Here is a 19,326-nt window from a genome sequence, read left to right as displayed (position 1 = left end):
ACAGAATTTTCAAGTATTCCTATTATGTTTTGACTTAGAGTTAAATTTAAAAAAAAATCAGCCACAGATTGACAAGAAAGCACCCTTTGGGCAAAAGTATTCAATTAGCTATGAATCCACCTGACAGTGTTATCTCCCGGATTGCATTTCTTCATGCACCATAAGAATATCATTGAGAAAGTCAACAGGGAGCTTTTCAGAGCCTGAGATATGGTTATTACGGCACCCTTCTATCATGCAATCCAATCTGAGAGGAAACAGGTCAGTCTGGCAAGTCACTTAACCTGGGTTTCAGTTTCCACAGACATAAAGAAAGGAAGTTGGACTAGATCCTTTAGAGCTATAAAATTCTATGATTTCAAAGAGGTTTTCATCAAGTAGTGCACAGATACTGAAACAATGAAGAAAAGCTAATCCACGTGGGAGAGACACCTTGTCAGGCATAGAGGAGTGAGGTGAAAGAGTGTGTGTAACCTCACACTGATAATCCACAAACCAGAGGAACTCGGGTTTCTTCTCCCACATACAGTAAAGCCTCAGTTCAGACCTTAACAATTATTAACTTGCCATCTAGTTCTGGAATAACGCTTACCACTGTGGAGTCATTGAAAAAAGAAACCTGATAAGCAAGTGAATAATGAAACAATTATTTTTAAGCCTTTTAGACATATTTAATTTCATGCAAGCACATTTGAACTTCAAATTGTTCTGTCACTAAAGAAGGACTCACTTGGCTTTGGCTCTGGTTATTTCAACACTTAGAAATAATAGTAAATTTTAAAACCACTTCTAATATTCAGCCTATTCTTTTTTCTTATCAAGGTATCATTTTACCAAAGAGAAGGAAAATGAATTGAGGTAAGATTATGGTCTGAAAATAACTGTACATGAACAAAATAAACACAAAATTAAATTTGGCTTTTCTCCAGATTTTTGAGCAATTTCTGTCCTCTAAGTCAGTAAACTTCAAACTGTCCTTGTTGTTTTGTTTTCTCAAACTTAACCGCCTACTTGTACTATATAGTAACAGAACAGATAAATGGGCCGGAAGGAGCTGCAAGTCACCAGGTGGAAGCAACACATGTTCTCCAAGCTTGCTCAGGCTGCTTCCTAGGAAGGACACTGGCAAGGTTTCTCAGCAGCTCTCCATGCTGCTTGGACAAGAGTGAGGGCAGCCTCTATCTATTAACTGTGATCACATTACAAATCATTCAGGTTTCAAGCTCAAGAACAAAATACCAATTATAACAGATAATATACTGCTCTATTTTAAGATACAACCTTTCATGGCCTCTTTCAGGATCGTATAATGTATCAAAGTATCTCTGTTCACAACCCTAGCAGGTACATATGACTTTTATGTTACACAAAGAAACCCCGAGCGTTTAAAAGCCCTCATTGAAGATCACAGTGTGAGTGGGAAGTAGGCTCAGTGGGTCTGTAGGATCTCAATGTCACTGAGTCTAACTAAGCTCCTGCAATTCAATACAGTCAATTCAGAGATGAACAGAATCTACTCTCAATGAGCTCACAGCCAGAACTTTATTCAGCCATTAAAGCAAAGAATAAATAAATTACAGTGCAGGAGTGATATGCAGTGAGAGCAGAGTCACATCCTTCCTTTGTAATAAAGTCCGCACCCACCCCCCAAAAAAACAGGCTGTTTTTAAAAGAATTACAGGGTAACATGAGTAACAGACATTAGATTACACTCAGAACAGATCTACAAACACTGGAAAAGACATCTAGAAAAGTTGGTATGTTGGGTGTTAAATAAATATATCTCTGCATGTACAGGTAGACCAGGAAAATTGTTCACAATGATCCACACAGAGCCTTACGGGGTGATCCTGCTAGTTCTCTACTTCAAACTCCAAGACAACTCAATAGTGATCTAATTCAATAGTCTCAGTGCTTATTCTCTTCCAGGGACAAAACAGCTCACACATTTGGAATCAAAAGATTTTACAGGTAATTTTCTTTGGGTACAAATATCACAATCTACTCCAGATGTTCCCATAGAGTTTTCAGATATTTTATGATGAAACTCAGAACTGTCTATGGAAAGAAATGATGAAGGAAAGGAGTGATGGAATAAAGTCTATAGTTAGACACATGGTTAATTCCAGCTGTTGCTTCTTACTAGGTATAAGACTTTGAACAATTATAATTATAATCACAGGCATTATTGTGTACCTTGCTTTCCTTATGAATAAATCCAAGTATTTATATAAATAAGGTTAATAATACCTATCTCTAAAGGATATAATAGAAATTGAGAATTAATGAAGCAAACTCAATATATGGAAATAACATTAAAATGAATATTAAGTAACTGAGTCATTGACTGCTATTATAATAATGATAAACACTGTCATATAGCAAAATAAAAGAAATAGTAACTAAATTCTGAATTTATAAATTTGAAGCCTATTCAAAATACTGTAAGACTGGTTTCAACTGACAAAAAAATATACAAAGATAAGAAATAAATAAATACAAACAATGCTTCTTTGGGAGGAAATCAGCTCAGAATCTGCAGAGGACCCCCAAGCATTAGGATGCACAGTCGCCATGCAGGCAGAGAAGGAAAGGTGCCGCTCCAGGAGAGCGGGAGACAGAGAATGCAAAGGGCAAACGGAGGCTACCTGACTGACTCGGTTCACTTCTTCCTCCTCCTCCTCAGCTTCTTCTCCAAAAGAAAGTAAACTAAAATTTCTATCAAAATAGAAAGAAAATTCAAGAGAAACGTTAGACAAAATTCATAAATATCTCACTTTGAAGCAATAGCACAGGTTTCTAAGAAAAAATACACCTATTTACACAGTATTAGTCTTCAGTAGGAAGGTTCCAGGATCTTGGAGCAAAGGGCTTGTCCTCAGACCGCTAACATTTCACCTAGTACCCACAACTAATGACCACAGATTTACTCCAGGTATTAACATAATGAACTCGCTGACACTCGACAGAAATAAGCTTTTGGTAGTTATCAAAGCTGGGAGGAAAATAAACATTAATAAATATAGAACCCTGAGGGGCTGGAGAGATGGCTCAGCGGTTAAGAGTACTGACTGCTCTTCCAGAGGTCCTGAGTTCAACTCCTAGCAACAACATGGTGGCTCACAACCATCTGTAATGGGATCTGATGCCCTCTTCTGGTGTGTCTGAAGAGAGCAACAATGTACTCATACATAAAATAAATAAATAATTCTTTTAAAAAATTATATATATATATATACATACATATATAAACTCTGAGAGCACTGCAGATGATTAATATATTTTAATATCTGACAAATACACTTTAATATTTTAAAACTAAGAAACACAGAAAGTTGATGGGTAGAAAATGTCCCAGATCTTTCAAACTAAACAACAACAGAAACTCAGGTAAGATAAACTGTAAGTTATTAAAGTACTCTCTCAAGTTTTAAGAAAAGTAAAACATTTGGCAACAACTGAATAATTTTTAAAAAAAATCTACATGTAAGCAATGACCACATAACATCCCTAACAAACTTGCTCTGAATGAAAACAATAGGAAACACACAAAAAACTCAGAAAAAAACTTGTCTTCAAGCTAAATGGTAACATGGAAACACTGTATCCTAACACGGTGACCTTTCGGCAACAATGAATCAGAATAAGAAATCAATCATGGAAGCAAAGAAAATCATACTGATACAAAAAGTGATTTTGCCACAAGACAGGTACTGTTTGTGAGGTACCTGGCTCTTATCTGTCAATTTATTAATGCAGCTTAATGTATTGACCTTGTTGGAGCCCAGTATGCACTAAGCACCTATACTTCTGTGTGTTCCATGTACCCTTCTCAGTTAACCTTCCTGACAGCCAAGTATTGTGCTTATTACAACTGCTCCTGTATTTGCCAGGAAGCAAACAAAGCTCAGAGAGACTGATAAACTTTGCTTAAGAACTGGGTGTGGCAGGCCCATACATAGAATTGTCTGATACTGAAATAGGATGGTGCAATTCAGCAAAATGGTAAGTTGAAATCTAACTCTACTATTTTTAATAAAACAGGAAAAAATTAATGTAAACAATATTGGATAACAACTAAACTTTATTAAAAATAAATTATTATTTTAAGACAATATCTTTAAGAAAAACAGAACAGTGAAGGAATTAGGTTTTTTAAAAATATTTATAAAACGATTATATTGAATACCACCAAAGTAGATTAAATAAAGTATGCAATCCTATAATACACATTCAAAGTATCCTTTATAGTGTTCTTGCCTCCCCAAATTCTTTATACTAAGGATATACTAACTTACAAATGAGTAAATATTTCTCAATAACTCAGCTATCAGTTATAAGCTATAGTGAATACTAAGTATTCCTTTATTAACATATGTTATATGGCCATATAATATGGTATTTTTTAGCTTAAGTTATATAATGTCATTAAATGTAAAAAATATTCCCTTTAAAACAAACATGCTCATAATTCTGTTAGTGCTCAGGTTCAAAATGATATTCCCCTCCTTAGTAAACAATCATTACAAAAACAAACTGACTAAATAAGTTATTATCATTCTTAAAGTTGAAGGAAAATCTTTCTATTATGATTACTTTGTGCCTTTGGGTTTCAGTTTCTTGACTTCTTCCTCTGGCTTCTCTTTCTTGGGCTTTTTAATTTCCCTTGGAATGATGTCATCAAAAGGATTAAACAAAACCTATGAAAAGAAGTATTTTGAAGATATGATTCCAGGATATTTTTTAATTTTACAAAAAAGTGAAATGTGATACTGAAGTGTTCTGACATTAGCATCTACCTCTTACCTACTTGAACTTTATCAGTACAGGTCAACAATACACTTTCAGTTGCCTCATTGATTGCCCTAAAATATTGTGTTCTTTTCAAGTAAAAGACACTCTACCTGATACCTGTTTACAGAAGGAAAGACATAAGGGCCCAACCCAGACATTCGGACTCTGTATCAAACGCTCTTAAGGATTACTTCACTTCCTCAAAAAGGGTAACTCTTAATTTACCTAAAATCCTATTCTTTGAGCAAAGAAACTTAATTCCTTTAATTCACAACCTGATTCATTATGACCTTGAGCTTTTCATTCTTTAGATTATCATCTAAAGTTTCATATTGGAATCTAAAGCCTTTAATTAAAAAAAATCTGCATGAGAAATTGTACTTTATTAAACTGACACAGATGAGCCATGGGGTTTAGTATAAAGCCTTTATCTAACACTTTAATGGTGCCTCTTAAATGGTGCTACACAGCCATGTTCCTACCTCACAACTCTTGATTCTATGTGGATTGCGGGGTCTTTCTTCATCACCGATATCTACTTCTGTCAGGCGTAGCATGTTGTACACTGTATCTCCTGTAACCTACCACATATAAAAACATGAAATGTCATCACAAACATCTGTGTTCATCTTTTAAATAAACAGAGGAATTTTGAAAATATTTTAAATAATTGGTAAATTTCTGTAAAAATAGTGTTTTAAAATAATTAAAAGAGAACTTTATATTTAACTAAGAATAAGTACAGTTAACAATGACGGTAAAGCATGCTTGGTTCAAAGCTGGAAGACACAGCTGCACTCAATTTTTTTTTTTTTTGGCTCAATCTCTTAGTAAACTTTTGATGTTTCCAGTGTATATAATGTCAGTTACTAAAAACAGACATTCAGTATCAACCTTCTTACTGAGTGACAGTTCATTCAAATATCACAAACAAACTTGGACTTAAAGCAGCTTAAGTCTGAACAGTATGATAAATACTGGGCAGATTATTGCCTAATTTAATTTACACAAATACCCTAGAAGTGAGAATTACATTAACCTTCTTATACAGATATGAGAATAGAAGTTCAAAGAAGTTACAGTCCCAACAGTGGGAGCGTCTCCACTTATGACTGTTATGCTACATATCGTCTCTCACACCTGGATTATATAACAGACACTGTAAAACATAGTACAAGATCAGAAATCAATTTTTATCTGGCTTAAAAACAAACAAACAAACAAACAAAACAAAAAAACAAAGAAGCAAGAAAAGTCCATGATTACCAGAAAACCCTGGGTTAGGAATGCAGCCAAAGAACAGGACAATGTCTATTTCCTAATGCATACATTTAAGAAATATGCAACAAGGTTACATCTCTATGGTTTGGGATGACGAAGATTCAGAGGTTCAGTTGTCCAACTGTACTAAATTGCTTCCCTCCTTTTATAGTGAAAATCCTCTTTTACATAGGATGTAAGGAAGCAATTCTCACTGAACCAGCAGAGGGGGCTAAAAAGCTATTCATGTCTACTGTGTCAGGGAATTAAATTAAATCAGGGATACTAAGATGAGAAGAAAAGAGGATGAGAGGAAGACACATCAAGATCCCTCTTTAAAGAGAACTGCTGAAAATTCTATGCGAAGATCACCTCCCTTGTTTGCTGTTAAATGTAGGCAGGATTAAATAAGACACTATCCAAAGTAATACTTCTGGTAAAATTATAAATACTAACACAACTTCCACTTTAAATTTAAGAAAGTTCATCATTGGTAAACTTTAAACTACAAAATATTTTTGGCTAAGTGTATTTTTAAAAATGCAAAACAGTCAGGCATGATGGTGCAATGCCTACCACTCGGGAGGCAGAGGCAGGAGGATCTCTGAGTTCAAGATCAGCCTGGTCCACAAAACAAGTTCGAGGACAGCCAGGGCTACACAGAAAGCTTTCCTGCTTCCCGTGGCCAGCCCCACCTTCCCCCAAAAAAAGAAACATATTGAGACCATGACAAATAACTGACTTGAAGCACACACAGTTCAGGTAGCTCTTTACAGTTCCTCATACTCATATAGGAACATCCTCCGTCGTTTTTGAAAATAGTAAGTAAATCAGTACAACATTTTAAATGCAACCATTATATAAGTTAATTGTATGTATCACAGAAGCTTAAAGAATAACAAAAAAAATAAACCAAACCATATACTTAAGATATGGATACTAACCTTTCCAAAGATGGTGTGCTTATTGTTAAGTTCATCTGCTCTACCCAAAGTAAAGAAAAACTGGCTGCCATTATCATGTGGGCCGGCATTTGCCATGGCAACCAGTCCTCTCCTATTAAAACGCAATCGTGAGTGAAACTCATCCTGCAAGAATGAAAGAGATTTAGTGACTGTTCTCAGTCATAAGACCCTTCATATTTAATCAGCTACACAGCAGACCAGCAAGGCTCAAACAACTTCTAATCAAAAACACTGAAGCTTTATTTAACTGATTTTGAAGTACAATCAAATCCAAATTTCCTCTGTTCGATGCTCTTAAACCTGAATTCTGCAGCTTGTATCTTCTAAATATATTATTCAGCCTATAGCTGTCTTATGGAAGTCTATGTACACACAGAAGAAGGATGGATGTTCAAAGGGATTCACAGTCTAAGTCTCATTTCCCTACTCACCTTCAGAGTCCCCCAAACCCTTAAAACTGTCCAGTTTTTCCAGAAGCCATTCTTGAACCACCGTAAAGCCACCAGCTATGGCTCCTTCCCATCTTCTTCCACGTGGCATGGAACAATGGCTTTCTTCTTGCTTTTCAATTCAGAGAATCTGCCATGAGTGTATTACTGTGATTTCACTGTGTTTTTAAAGGTCCTACACCATCCTGAGTTGACTCTTCCCAGAGATAGCATGAGTCTGACTTGGCAGAGTATAACAGTGCAGGAGCCACTGTTTCTCAGTTGCTTTCTGTGTTCTGAGAGCTACTTAGAATTTCCCCTCAGACTGGACGCTGGAATCATCTACGACACACCCATCTAACACAATCACTGCCTTTTAAGCATCAGAAGCTGTTTTTCTTTACGATATTAGTCTTAAGATCCAAACTCAGTACATTTCACAAGGAACCAGATAGGTAAACACCCTGCCTGACTTTTGCCTTCTGGGCCTTCAGAAGAACTGTAAAACATTTCTGTTGTTTAAATTCCCCTAATCTGTGGTATTTCTATACCATGTGTGCTGACACAAACTAAGATCATCTGAGAGGAGGGAACCTCAATTGAGAAAATGCCTCCATAAGATCAGGCTATAAGGCATTTTCTTGGTTGGTGTTTGATGGCAGAAAGCCCAGCCCATTGTGAGTGGTGCCATCCCTGGGCTGGTGGTCCTGGATTCTATAAGAAAGCAGGCTGAGCAAGCCATGGAGAGCAAGCCAGTAAACAGCATCCCACCATGGCCTCTGCCTCCAGGTTCCTGCCCAGTGTGTGCTCCTGACCTCACTGCTTTCAATGATGAACTACAGGGTGAAATCAATTCTTTCCTCCCTAAGTAGCTTTTGGTAATGGTATTTGATCACAGCAATAGTAACCCTAACTGAGACACCATGTTTAAAATGATTTACGAAAGAAGTTACTATAACTGTGGTATTTTAAAATAGCAAAAAAAGAGAAGGTAGGATATATAACAGAATTAACAGGATACAGAATACTTCCTACACCATGGAAGTCCTAAAATTATAAGATCTAATTAACAGTCACACCTGAGATTTTTTTTTTTTTAAATATCATTTCCTACTTTCCAGGGCCACTGTCATCTGAAATACAACACTGAAGAAGAAACAAACAAAAAAAAAATCAACAAGTTCCACTGTTCTTTTGAATAATCTCAATCATACTGTGGTGAGGCGCTGTGGTACATGCCAGCAATCTGAGCACTCAGAAGGCTAAGGCAGGAAAATAGTCACAAATCCAAGGCCAGTCTGTACTACATTACAACTCCAGCTAGGGCAACAAGACAGGACCCTCTTTGGAAACTGTAGAACAATTAAAAAATCCCACAGACCCATGGAAAGATGAAAGGAAATTCCAAGTACTCTTTCCCACTAGAATAAATATGAAGTTTTCAAACATTTCCTGAATTTAAGAACCACTAACATTAATTCATTCAAAGAAGGTAGCTAGCATTGTTTCAATTAGACTAATAACACATACAATTTTTGCTATAGTTGAGCCCATTTTTGTTACTAATTTCCTAAGTATTTTAACTTTATGCTGGCAGTCAAGAAATCACAGGCCAGGACTGGAGAAATTGTTCAACACTTAGGAGCACTTGTTGTTCTTGCAGAGGACCTGGGTTCAATTCCCAGCACCCACATAGTGGTTCACAGTCATCTGTAACTCCAGTTCCATGGAATCCAATACCTTCTTCTGACCTCTACAACATGTAGGCAAAACAGTCATACATAAAATAAAATAAATAAATCTCATAAAAAATTTTAAATAAGAAATCACTGGCCCATTCTTTTATATCTCTTTCCTATGTTTTTGGACTTCCTTCTTCTCACTTTATGACTGTCCATCATGGATACCTCTTGCACTATAGAGTTCTTTTGTGTACAGTAAGTTACACTGTGAGAGACTGATCCCTCAAAAGCTTTATATTGAAGTCATAGTCCCTGGCACAGCTCTATTTGTGGCTCTGACAAGGTGGAGAAAGCTATAAACATAATACAAGTGACATGAAGACATAGGGTTGGGGCTCTCTTTCTAACCCAGTAGGGCTCACATCTTCTTAAGAAAAGCACAAGACAAGAGCTAGCTTTCTCTTCCTCAGACCATTTCAAGGCAGGAAGAGAGATGACCAGTCACTGTGACTTGGACCTCCTAGCCTCCACAAGTCCAGAAGAAATAAATTCTTATTTAACCTCCAGTCTCTTGTAGCAGCTCAAGCAAACTACTGAAAATCCCATATAGCATTTAAATAAAATTGTTTTAATCTAAAATAGCACATTCAATGTTCTAAAAATTGGCTGCTGAGACCAGACACAGCCAAGTATCAGGAAATACACTGTATGGGTTTCTTTCTGAATCCTGCTCTAGCCCCTACTCTCTCTTTCTCATTACAACCTCTAGTTCTAACTTAATTTAACCTAGCATAAAGGCTTGCCATAAAATAGATCAGAAAGACTGCTCGGTAGGTAGTATTTGCTCTTATCTCTGAATAAATTTCCTCTCTACTGATTTTGCATACTACATGAGACATTCTTGTGGGACACTATCACTTTTAAAGAAACATTCCAGTTGACCTAGAATACAGTAAATTCATCTGACCTTGAACGGAGCTCCATAGATAGATTCTCCACCAGTCCCAGTGCCTGTGGGATCTCCACCTTGAACTATGAAGCCAGGTACAACTCTATGAAAAATGGTGTTGTCATAGTAGGCTGAAAGACAATATATCAATTTCTAGGACTTAGTATCACTTTAGTTACCATAGTTAATACACAAACAGAGTCACAAGATTTAATTTTCAGTATGCTAAGTTGGCTTGCAAGCTAAAACCTTTCCTCTCCACTTCTTATAAAACATTTAACTTTCAAGCACTATATGTTTCTACAGAAACAATAGTGGTTTAGTTTTGGGGGTTTCATTTGTTTTTAATATCCAGAATTCTCACATTATGAACTATTGTTTTTAACATAAAAAGAAGTTTAATACACACCAATGTCTCTCAACTGTGGGAAAGAGAGGAGTAGCTAATCTGCATCCCAGGGGTATTTATAAACATCTTAAAATATTTTTTGTTATCAAAACTGGGAAAACTGGGAAATACTACTGACATCTTGTACAAAGCATCCTAAAGCCCAAAGGATCGTTTCTACAACAAAGAATAGCCAATTCCAAAGGCCAACACTGCTGAGGCTGAGAAGCCTAAGTAGAGGGGATGGCTCATTCTAGCCCCTTCCATTTCTCCTGATTAACTTACTAGTGCACAAAAAATACAAACCTGCAGATAGGAAAGTTATTAAAGTTCTAGCACTGTCTGTGAAGTCTCCTTTTTTAAAAAATGTTCAGTAAGTGAAATAACATATTTTAGTCTAATTAAATACTCATTCACTTTCTAAGTCCTTTTGAGAAATTATTTATATATAAAAATATAATTTCTAGTCACAACTATGCAGCACAAACAATATGTGTCTCCCCTAGAATGTCTTCTGAGACCAGAATCATTGAGAAGGAAAACACGAATGAAGTATGACAGAGAAGCACAGCGACCCATTGAGTTGTAGGACATCCCCAAAGAAAACTGAAATCAGTTGCCTTTTGCTTCATTTCTTTTCCTTCTTTTTAACAGTTTTATACTATGTTTTGGACTGACAACTTTCAAAAATTATATTTACTTTAAATGTTTACCTATCTATATAGCAATAAGTCCAAGATTAAATCTGTAATTATATATCTTTGGGTTTTTCAAAGACTATGACCATCTTTCAACAAGAAAGCCTGTGTCATTGAAGGCCACATCTGAGACTGAACCCCTCCTTTCCATGCTTCAATCACTTGCTTTTAATTCTGAAAACTACACATTGTTGCTGCTATTGTTATACTGAAAAGTGTATTATAAGACTCAAAACCATCGTAACTGCTTCAAATCATGCACTCTAAAGATTAAATGGAGTTATTATCTACATTACTTTACTCACCTAAGAAATACCTATCCTTTTATAAGTGTATGCATGTTTTGCCTGCATGTATGGCTGCATACCACATTCATGCTTGTGACCATGAAGGCCAGAAGGAGGCACTGGATCTTCCAGAAGTGGAGTTACTGATGGTTGTGAATTGCCATGCAAGTGCTTGGAATTGACAGAGCAGCCAGTCTTACATCTTAAGCAGACTTAAGAGCTTAAGTGCTGAGCCATCTTTCCATAGGTCTTCTCAGGTTTTTAGTTAACAGTAATTTCATTAAATTCTTACCTCTTTAATCATTAAGAAAATCACTCTGGTTATTTCTATTTCTATAAAATTTCCATTCCTTTCTTCTAACTACTGGTCTTCTTATAAAAATGGGAGAATTTTTTTCTTTTTGATGCAGGCAAGCCTTGTCAGCATCCAACAGAACCCCATGCTTATTTATTGCTGTATTCTGTTCAGATTCTTTCTGTTTCTTTATTCACCTGGTCCACAGACTGTAATTTACCATTCATCCTTTCTAGTGTTTTTGTAATTTCACTTTCCTGTAAAATTTGAGCTTCTTTAAACTTATTACCAGAAGTCAGACTTTTCTTTGTCTCATGTGTTTCTTAGCTTTGTTGACAGTTATTCGAGGCTTCTCTAACTGAACTACCTGTCTGATTTTATTTCCTTCCTGCCTGCCATAGCAATTATTAATAATGGTCTTTGCAGACCTATTTTCTTTGTCTCATCGGAGGGATTGGATTCTTTTATCATTATTTCCTTAAACTTTCCCCTGCCATGATATATTTATCTAATTTCTATTTGGAGAGCTTTGTCCATATCATGTAACAGGACACTCTGGATTCTTAAATACCTTGTTTCTGATACCACAAAGAACACTGTCTCTAAAAATCAGATCTAACTGGAAGACAATGATTTGCCACCACTGGAGGCATTTAAAGGCATATGCAGTGCATTCTAGAAGCCAACAAGAATCTGTGAAAACTGTAAAAAATGTAAAGCTGCATAAACAAATATTCAAGAACAAAAAATACTAAGTGAATATGAAGTTTTGCAAAGCTTCTTATAAAAGAAAATCATCACATTATGACTCAAAGTGATAATGACTCATGCCAGTGTTAAGCTTTATGGAAAAATAGACTTTGAACAAAGTGATAAAAATTGGCTCTACTTTAATAAAAAGAGGGTGAGAAACATCAAAAAATAAAGGAAAACTAATATGAGGATATGTGGAAAAGGAAATGGAGTGTTCAGGAAATAGAGAATGGCTGACTGAAAGCACATGACTAGTGGAATGGAAAAGAATGGAAAGCTACAAGCCAGGTCCTTAAAGATTCAAATATCATGTGCATGGACAGAAGGCAAAGAAATAACAGAGAAGACCAGACAGGAGGCAACTACAGTCATAGAGATGGAAGTCCAGACCATCTGGGAAAGCTGAAATTTGGTTTAGTGATAGCTAAGAGAAGTTTCCAGCAGAGACGATCATTACCCCATTAGATCAATTAGGCACAAGAAGGAAGGGAAGAAATGAATATAGTTCTGAAAATAATAACCACTTGGCTAGAGACAGCATGAGAGTGGAAAGGGTAACAGAATGAGAGGCATGCTTAGGGAATGAATAGCCATATTTAAAGAAGGAAAGATGGAGTGAGCAGCAATTAGAGGAGATCACCATCAGGCATACCTTGTCTCTGTTAAAAGTATAACAATGTACAGTTTATCTGAAGAAAAGTTGTTACTCCTTCAGTCTATTTCTTTATAAACTTCTCAAAGTCTCTACCACCAACTGATTACTTGTTACCTCTGGATAACACCTGACTCAATGCAAAAAATACATTGTAGTTTATTCTTTTCATTCTTTAAAAAGCTCACCCCTGCAGGGTTTTGTTTAGACAGTCTCACTGTGTTGCCTTGGCTAGTCTGAAACTCAAAATGTCTCTACATCAACCTTCCAAGTGCCGGGACTACAGGGGCAGCCCAGCATGCCCAGCACACATGCCCAACACACATGCCCAACACACATGCCCAGCACACATGCCCAACACACATGTCCAACAATGCCCAACGAAGGCAAGTTTCTTTCCAGAATGTTAGTCAAGGTAATACTGACCCTCCAAACAAAGCTGAATGAAATTTCTGCATGCTTTAGGGGCTTCTTTTGACCACAACTCTATGTCAATATCTCCAGCCGTAGTTTTCAGTAAAACCTATAGAAAGAAAAAGACATCATATTAAGTATTCATTTTCCTTGATTGATTACTCAACTTCCAACACTAACAAGTATCATTTTTAATTTTAGAAATATTATAAACTCAACTTGGGTTTGTTGTTATACTGAACAAATACTCATTGTAGTCCAATCATAATCAGGTGATTCAACACACTATTTTCAAAAAAAGCATCTACCTTTTCTAATCACAGAAAACAAACTCCATTCATTTAAAAACCTGCAAACTTAATTGCATCATTTCCAATAAAATTGGTTAGCAAATTATGAAATTAAAAAGGTAATGAATCCACTGAATTATGACATTATTAGACAATTAAACAATCACTCAGTTGATATTTTGAACTCTACTTTCACATTAAAAATCATGCTATTCCTAATTTGAATAAATATTTATTCTCTGTATGCATGTGTACAGGTGCATACAGAGGCCAGTGGTCAACAGTCGGTATCTTTCTCGATAGTTCTTCACCTTACTTTTTAATATAGTTCTACTGAACCTGGAGCTCACCAACTCATCTAGGCTGAATGGTGAGCAAGTTTAGTGGTCCACCTGCCTCTGCCATCCATGGCCTCTACTCTGGGGTTTCAGATCCATGCAACCATGTCCAACTTCTCATGAGGATACTGGGAATCCAGCTCTTCGTGTTTACACATCAAGCATTTTATCATCTGAGCTAGCTCCCCAGCCCCTTGCTGTCTTTCTCTGGCTTTTCAGTTAAAAGTCTGATAGCCTTGTAGTCCAGTCTGGCCTCAAGCTCACCTGACTCCTGATCTTCCTGCTTCGATCTCCCAAAGTACCTGGATGACAGGCATGTGTCCCCATGCCTTGTTCATGCCATGCTGGAGACTGAACCCAGAGCTTTGTGTATGCTAGGCAAGTACTCTACCAGCTTAGCTAAAGTCCTAGTCCATAGAAATGTTCTTATCTAAATCTGGTTGTGACTGGCTAAAATGGTTATGTTTTAAAAGTCATCATCTCTATAATAGGTAGGATCATTTAATAGTCTTTTTTACTGGATCATGGCAGTAATTACTCCTTCGTAGAACCGGACACTTTACAGCAACCAGAACCTCCGCTAAGCCCAAAGGGTTAAATAGCTTATACAACAACTGGCTCAATAACTACAAATAACAAAAAAGAATGTTAGACCCTAAGTTTGAACATCATGGTACAGCTGGAGTCTCCAGTATCAACTTTTCTTTCCCACCTCTACTATACAAAAGTTAACTAGTATTAATAATCTGTGGCCACCACACAGAATGTTCTTGCAAATAAAGACAGTAGAATAACTAAAATCAAACTGATCCTCATGAGAAGTCTTTATGTATATAAGTCACATTTTTCCCCCTAAACTTCCTTTGCCTTGTCACAAATACAGTTTTGGAAATGGGGGAAATTTAAAAATCACTCAGAAAAGCCCTGTCTTTTAAGGATGCCCTAGAAGGTGTAAACTGAATGAGAATACTTTTCATTTCGTTTCCTTTCATTTTGTTTTTTGAGACAGGGTTTCTCTGTATAGCTCTAGCTGTCCTAAATCTCACTCTGTAGAACAAGCTGGCCTCAAACTCAGAGATCAGCATGCCTCTGCCTCCTGAGCACTGGGTTTAAAAAAGTGTGCCATCATCGCCTAGTGAGAATGCTTTTCAACAGCAAGATGAGAAGGGTAACTTCTCTCCTCTCCCACCAACTTGTACATTTTTGCTACTTTATTTCAAAAGCCTAGGAAAGGCTATCAAAAATTATGTAACATTAATGAATGCATTACATCTTTATGGGTCTTTTCTGGCAACACACAGTTCTTTTACAACTACCCTGCAAGAATTATGAAAATGAGAGAAGTGAAAATAACTACATTATGGTAGGTATTTTTTAAAATAGTTTCATTAATCTATAAAAAAAAAATAAAAAAGCCAAGCATGATGGTATGTGCCTTTAATGTGAACAGTCAAGAGGCAGAGGCAGGCATACTTCTATGTGTTCTAGGCCTGCCTTGTCTGTAGAGCAAGCCCCAGGTCAACTAAGACTACATAGTGAGATCCTGTCTCGATTACTTTTCCTTTATTACATTTTTTATTTAATTGCTTTTATTTGTTTATTTTTCTGTGTGAAAGAGACTAAAAACTGAAGCAGGATAATTCCCTCTATGTTAGCATGAACCTGATATGACACTAAACACTATTTCCTGACTTTCCCTAAGTTCTGACCTACTTCACTGTCTCTTATATGCTTGAAATGAAGCACTGTTAGGGGAACCTAGGCTTTTCTTCTTAGCAAACTTTTAAAGAATCTTGTGATGTTACAAAGACCATATTTAAAAGTAGTTCTGATTTTAATTTTGTAAAAACATAGCAGAAGATGAATAATATTTATTGAGATATAATCTACATATCAATGTCATCCATTAAAGAGTTCACTGGGTTTTAGAATTTGGCAGCCACTGCCACTATTTCCAAAACATCTCATTTCCCTGGAATAAAGCCTTGACCCATTTTCAGTCCCTCTATTCCTGCTATCCTCACCTTTAGCATACATTAATTTATTTTCTGTCGGTATGGACATTGTCATCTGAACATTTCATATGAATGGAATCATACAAAATGAGCCTTTTTATATCAGATTTCTTTCACCAAATATGTTTCATTAAAATCAAAGAGGTCTGTTTTTCAGTTCTATATATTTAGGTTTAAAATGTTTTTAAAACCTCAGTAGAGCATAAACAATGGCTTTATAATCTTAGTGACAAATATTTCAAGACAGAACAAATATTTCATACAAAGCTCATTTGTAACAATAATAAATAATGGAAACATGTATCCCAAACAACCTTCATAACTTCAAACTATTTGATAGATTTCTCATGTTTTCTATGCTTCAGTGCTACCATCTTATATTTTTTTTCTTATATTTTTACATTTGTTTTGATGGAGGGGACTCAGTGGGGCTTTCTTTGTAGACCAGCCTGACCTTGAACACAGAGATCCATCTACCTCTGCCTCCTGAGTTCTGGTATTAAAGGAGTGTACCACCACACCTAGCAAGTTTTTACATTTGTTTGTTTGTTTGTTTGTTTTCAAAACAGGGTTTCTTTGTATAGTCCTGTTTGCCCAGGAACTTGCTTCAGGGTGGCTCTGTACTCAGAGATCTGCCTGTCTCTGCCTGCCAAGAGCTGGGACTAAGATAAGCACCATTACTCCTGGCCAAGTTTCTACATTATTAATGTTATATTTAAAATGGTGTTTGTGAAAGCTGCCTTAGTCAATCTAGGTACCATAGGCCCATGTAACTAATCCTTAAAACTTAGATCATAATATAAAAAAAATGACTGATAAGTACCTGGATTCTGTGTGATTTCTTTCTTTCTTTCCTTCTCTTCTTTTTTTTTTTTTTTTTTTTTTTTTTTTTTTTTATGTGAGTTCTGTAGCACCTGTCGTTAACCCCAGTGCTCTATGATGAGCTGAGGAGATGAGGTTATCCAGAAGCTTACAGGCCAGCTAAGCTAGCATAGGCAGCATCACACAACAAAAAGACACTGCCTTAAACTAAGTGGATAAGGGCCATCACCTAAAGTTATACTCTGAACCTTCGCATGTATGCAGTGGGACCAGCATGAAATAAGACACACACACACATCCCTCACATATACATACACAATTTTTAGAATATTTGTTGAATGAATGAGCTCCTGTTCAGAAGTGCTTTTACTGTATGAATATATCAAATCGTTTCCTACAGTAAGCCACCAGTTCCAGCACAGCCAAGGCCTCATATGAAACCTTGTTTTATTTCTTAAAAAATTAGTCATTAGAATCAAACAACTAAATCTGCCCAAGAGTAGCAACAGTTTAACTTCACCCTCACCTATGCTTAATACCTCTTAGAAGCTAAGGGAAACAGTATGAATTCATCTGCCTAGGTATTCTTTCATAGTGTATGACCTCCATCTGCTATATAGGAAGCAATGTTCTAGGTCAGCAGATCTCAGCCTTCCTAATTCTGTGACCCTGTAATACAGTTCCTCATGTTGTAATGACCCTCAATCATAAAATTACTTCCATTGCTACTTTATAACTGTAATCTTGCTGTTACAAACCTTAATATAAACATCCGATATGCAAGATATCTGATATTCAACCCCTGTAAAAGGGTTGGTTATTCAACCCAGGGGATCATGAACCACAGGTTGAGAACCACTGTTCTAGATGCTTACCTTCACCTCTATAGTATTTGCATTCTATATAGGAAAGAAACAAAAATAAGATACTGTTAAATACTCAGAAATTCCTGAGACCCAGGGCATCACTGAGATTTGTTATTTGATAGGCTTCTTTGTTAAGATTGACATCTGAACAGGTAAAATAGCATACTAGAAAAATGAACAGCAAACATGAAGGTTCTGCATTGCGGAATGGTCAGTCTATGTTATCTCTACGAGCATGTGTTAATTAAAATTAATATTGTCCTCTAGAAATATAGCTCAGCATGAAACCGATCAGGGAATCCATCCCCATTCCTACGCAGTAACATTCCTCACTCCCCCACCACTTCTAACTGACAATTATCTCAAAGGATATCCCCTCCAGGATATTTTTCTCCATCATTTCCTTTCTCACTCCATCATACTATCAAGGCAATATAATCTCTTTTTCAAAACCTCCCAACTAAAGGCAGGTGTGTCGATGCAGGTCTGTAATCCTGAGATTGGGAATTAGCAGATAGCCACAAATAGGGGTGTGGGTGTGTGTGTGTGTGTGTTAAGGTGGAATACCAACCTTTGTATCATCAGCACCTAGTAAAGTGTTTGGTGCCAAGGAGGCCTTCAGTAAATAATTGTAGAGAATGCACGATCTTCAAGTCAAACAACAACCAAAAATGAACGATCTTAATGTTGAGTCTTAAAAACAACAGACACTAGAAGGCGCTCACGTGAGTTGAATCAAGGAAGTTAAGGGGTCAGAAGACTAGCGAATAGAGAAGTTGCTCAAGAACTCTTTCAAAAATATGCTGAGACATGTCACCATAAATAATATAAATGAAACACTGGCCATAAGCAGGGTGTGGCGGACGGTTCTTTTGGTCTTTCCAACTCTAAGATCCCCAACACCTGCCCCTCCCTTCCCGCCCCCAATCAGGGTGCTCTCAATTAGGGTGTCCAGGTGGTGAGGCTCTCACCTTCCCATTTGTGGGCGGCTCCTGGATGTAGATGTTACTCATCTTGCTCAGTGCTCAGGACACCGTTCGTTACTGTGACCGCGAGCGGAAGGCAGGTCTCCGGCGATGGCCACCTGTTACACAATTCTTTACCTGGGTACTCGGGGAAAACTTCACTCAGTCAGAATCGGACAAGACAGCCGTACTGAGCACTAGTTACTCCCCAAACTAGCCCCTCATGGACGCCGCCATGTTGCTCCCGGACCGGAGCACCGCTAACTCCGGGAGGGGAGACTTCCCTGTCCTTAGGGAAACTAGCAAAGACTATAAGACCTCTGCAACTTTAGAGAACTTATCGTGTCATTTATAATATTAGCTAGAGGGACAATCTGTAAATCCAGGTGCTGCCTCCAGGTCAGGTGTTTGCAGATAGCACTCACCTCCCGAGGCTGGCCGAAATGGTTCCGACCACGTGTGCTT

At 37.0% G+C, this 19,326-nt stretch overlaps 1 protein-coding gene across 1 annotated transcript in view; it reads right to left on the bottom strand.

Moving 5' to 3' along the window:
- The window catches only part of Cwc27 (CWC27 spliceosome associated cyclophilin), a 179,098-nt gene extending 159,877 nt beyond the window's left edge, over nt 1–19,221 (bottom strand). Inside the window, exons 1-7 of the mRNA XM_028783918.1 lie at nt 18,868–19,221; nt 13,578–13,674; nt 10,097–10,209; nt 6,999–7,142; nt 5,277–5,375; nt 4,597–4,700; nt 2,649–2,718 (exon numbers count right to left, since the gene is read on the bottom strand). Of these exons, the coding sequence (XP_028639751.1) occupies nt 2,649–2,718; nt 4,597–4,700; nt 5,277–5,375; nt 6,999–7,142; nt 10,097–10,209; nt 13,578–13,674; nt 18,868–18,909 (669 nt within the window). The 5' untranslated portion in view covers nt 18,910–19,221. The remainder of the gene's footprint in view (nt 1–2,648; nt 2,719–4,596; nt 4,701–5,276; nt 5,376–6,998; nt 7,143–10,096; nt 10,210–13,577; nt 13,675–18,867) is intronic.
- Nucleotides 19,222–19,326: the final 105 nt, after the last annotated feature.

Source organism: Grammomys surdaster, unplaced genomic scaffold (assembly GCF_004785775.1).
Source record: "Grammomys surdaster isolate TR1022 unplaced genomic scaffold, NIH_TR_1.0 99, whole genome shotgun sequence".
Lineage (NCBI taxonomy): Eukaryota > Metazoa > Chordata > Mammalia > Rodentia > Muridae > Grammomys > Grammomys surdaster.
The sequence above is the reverse complement of the archived record's forward strand: the minus strand, read 5'-3'. Positions and strand labels throughout refer to the sequence as shown.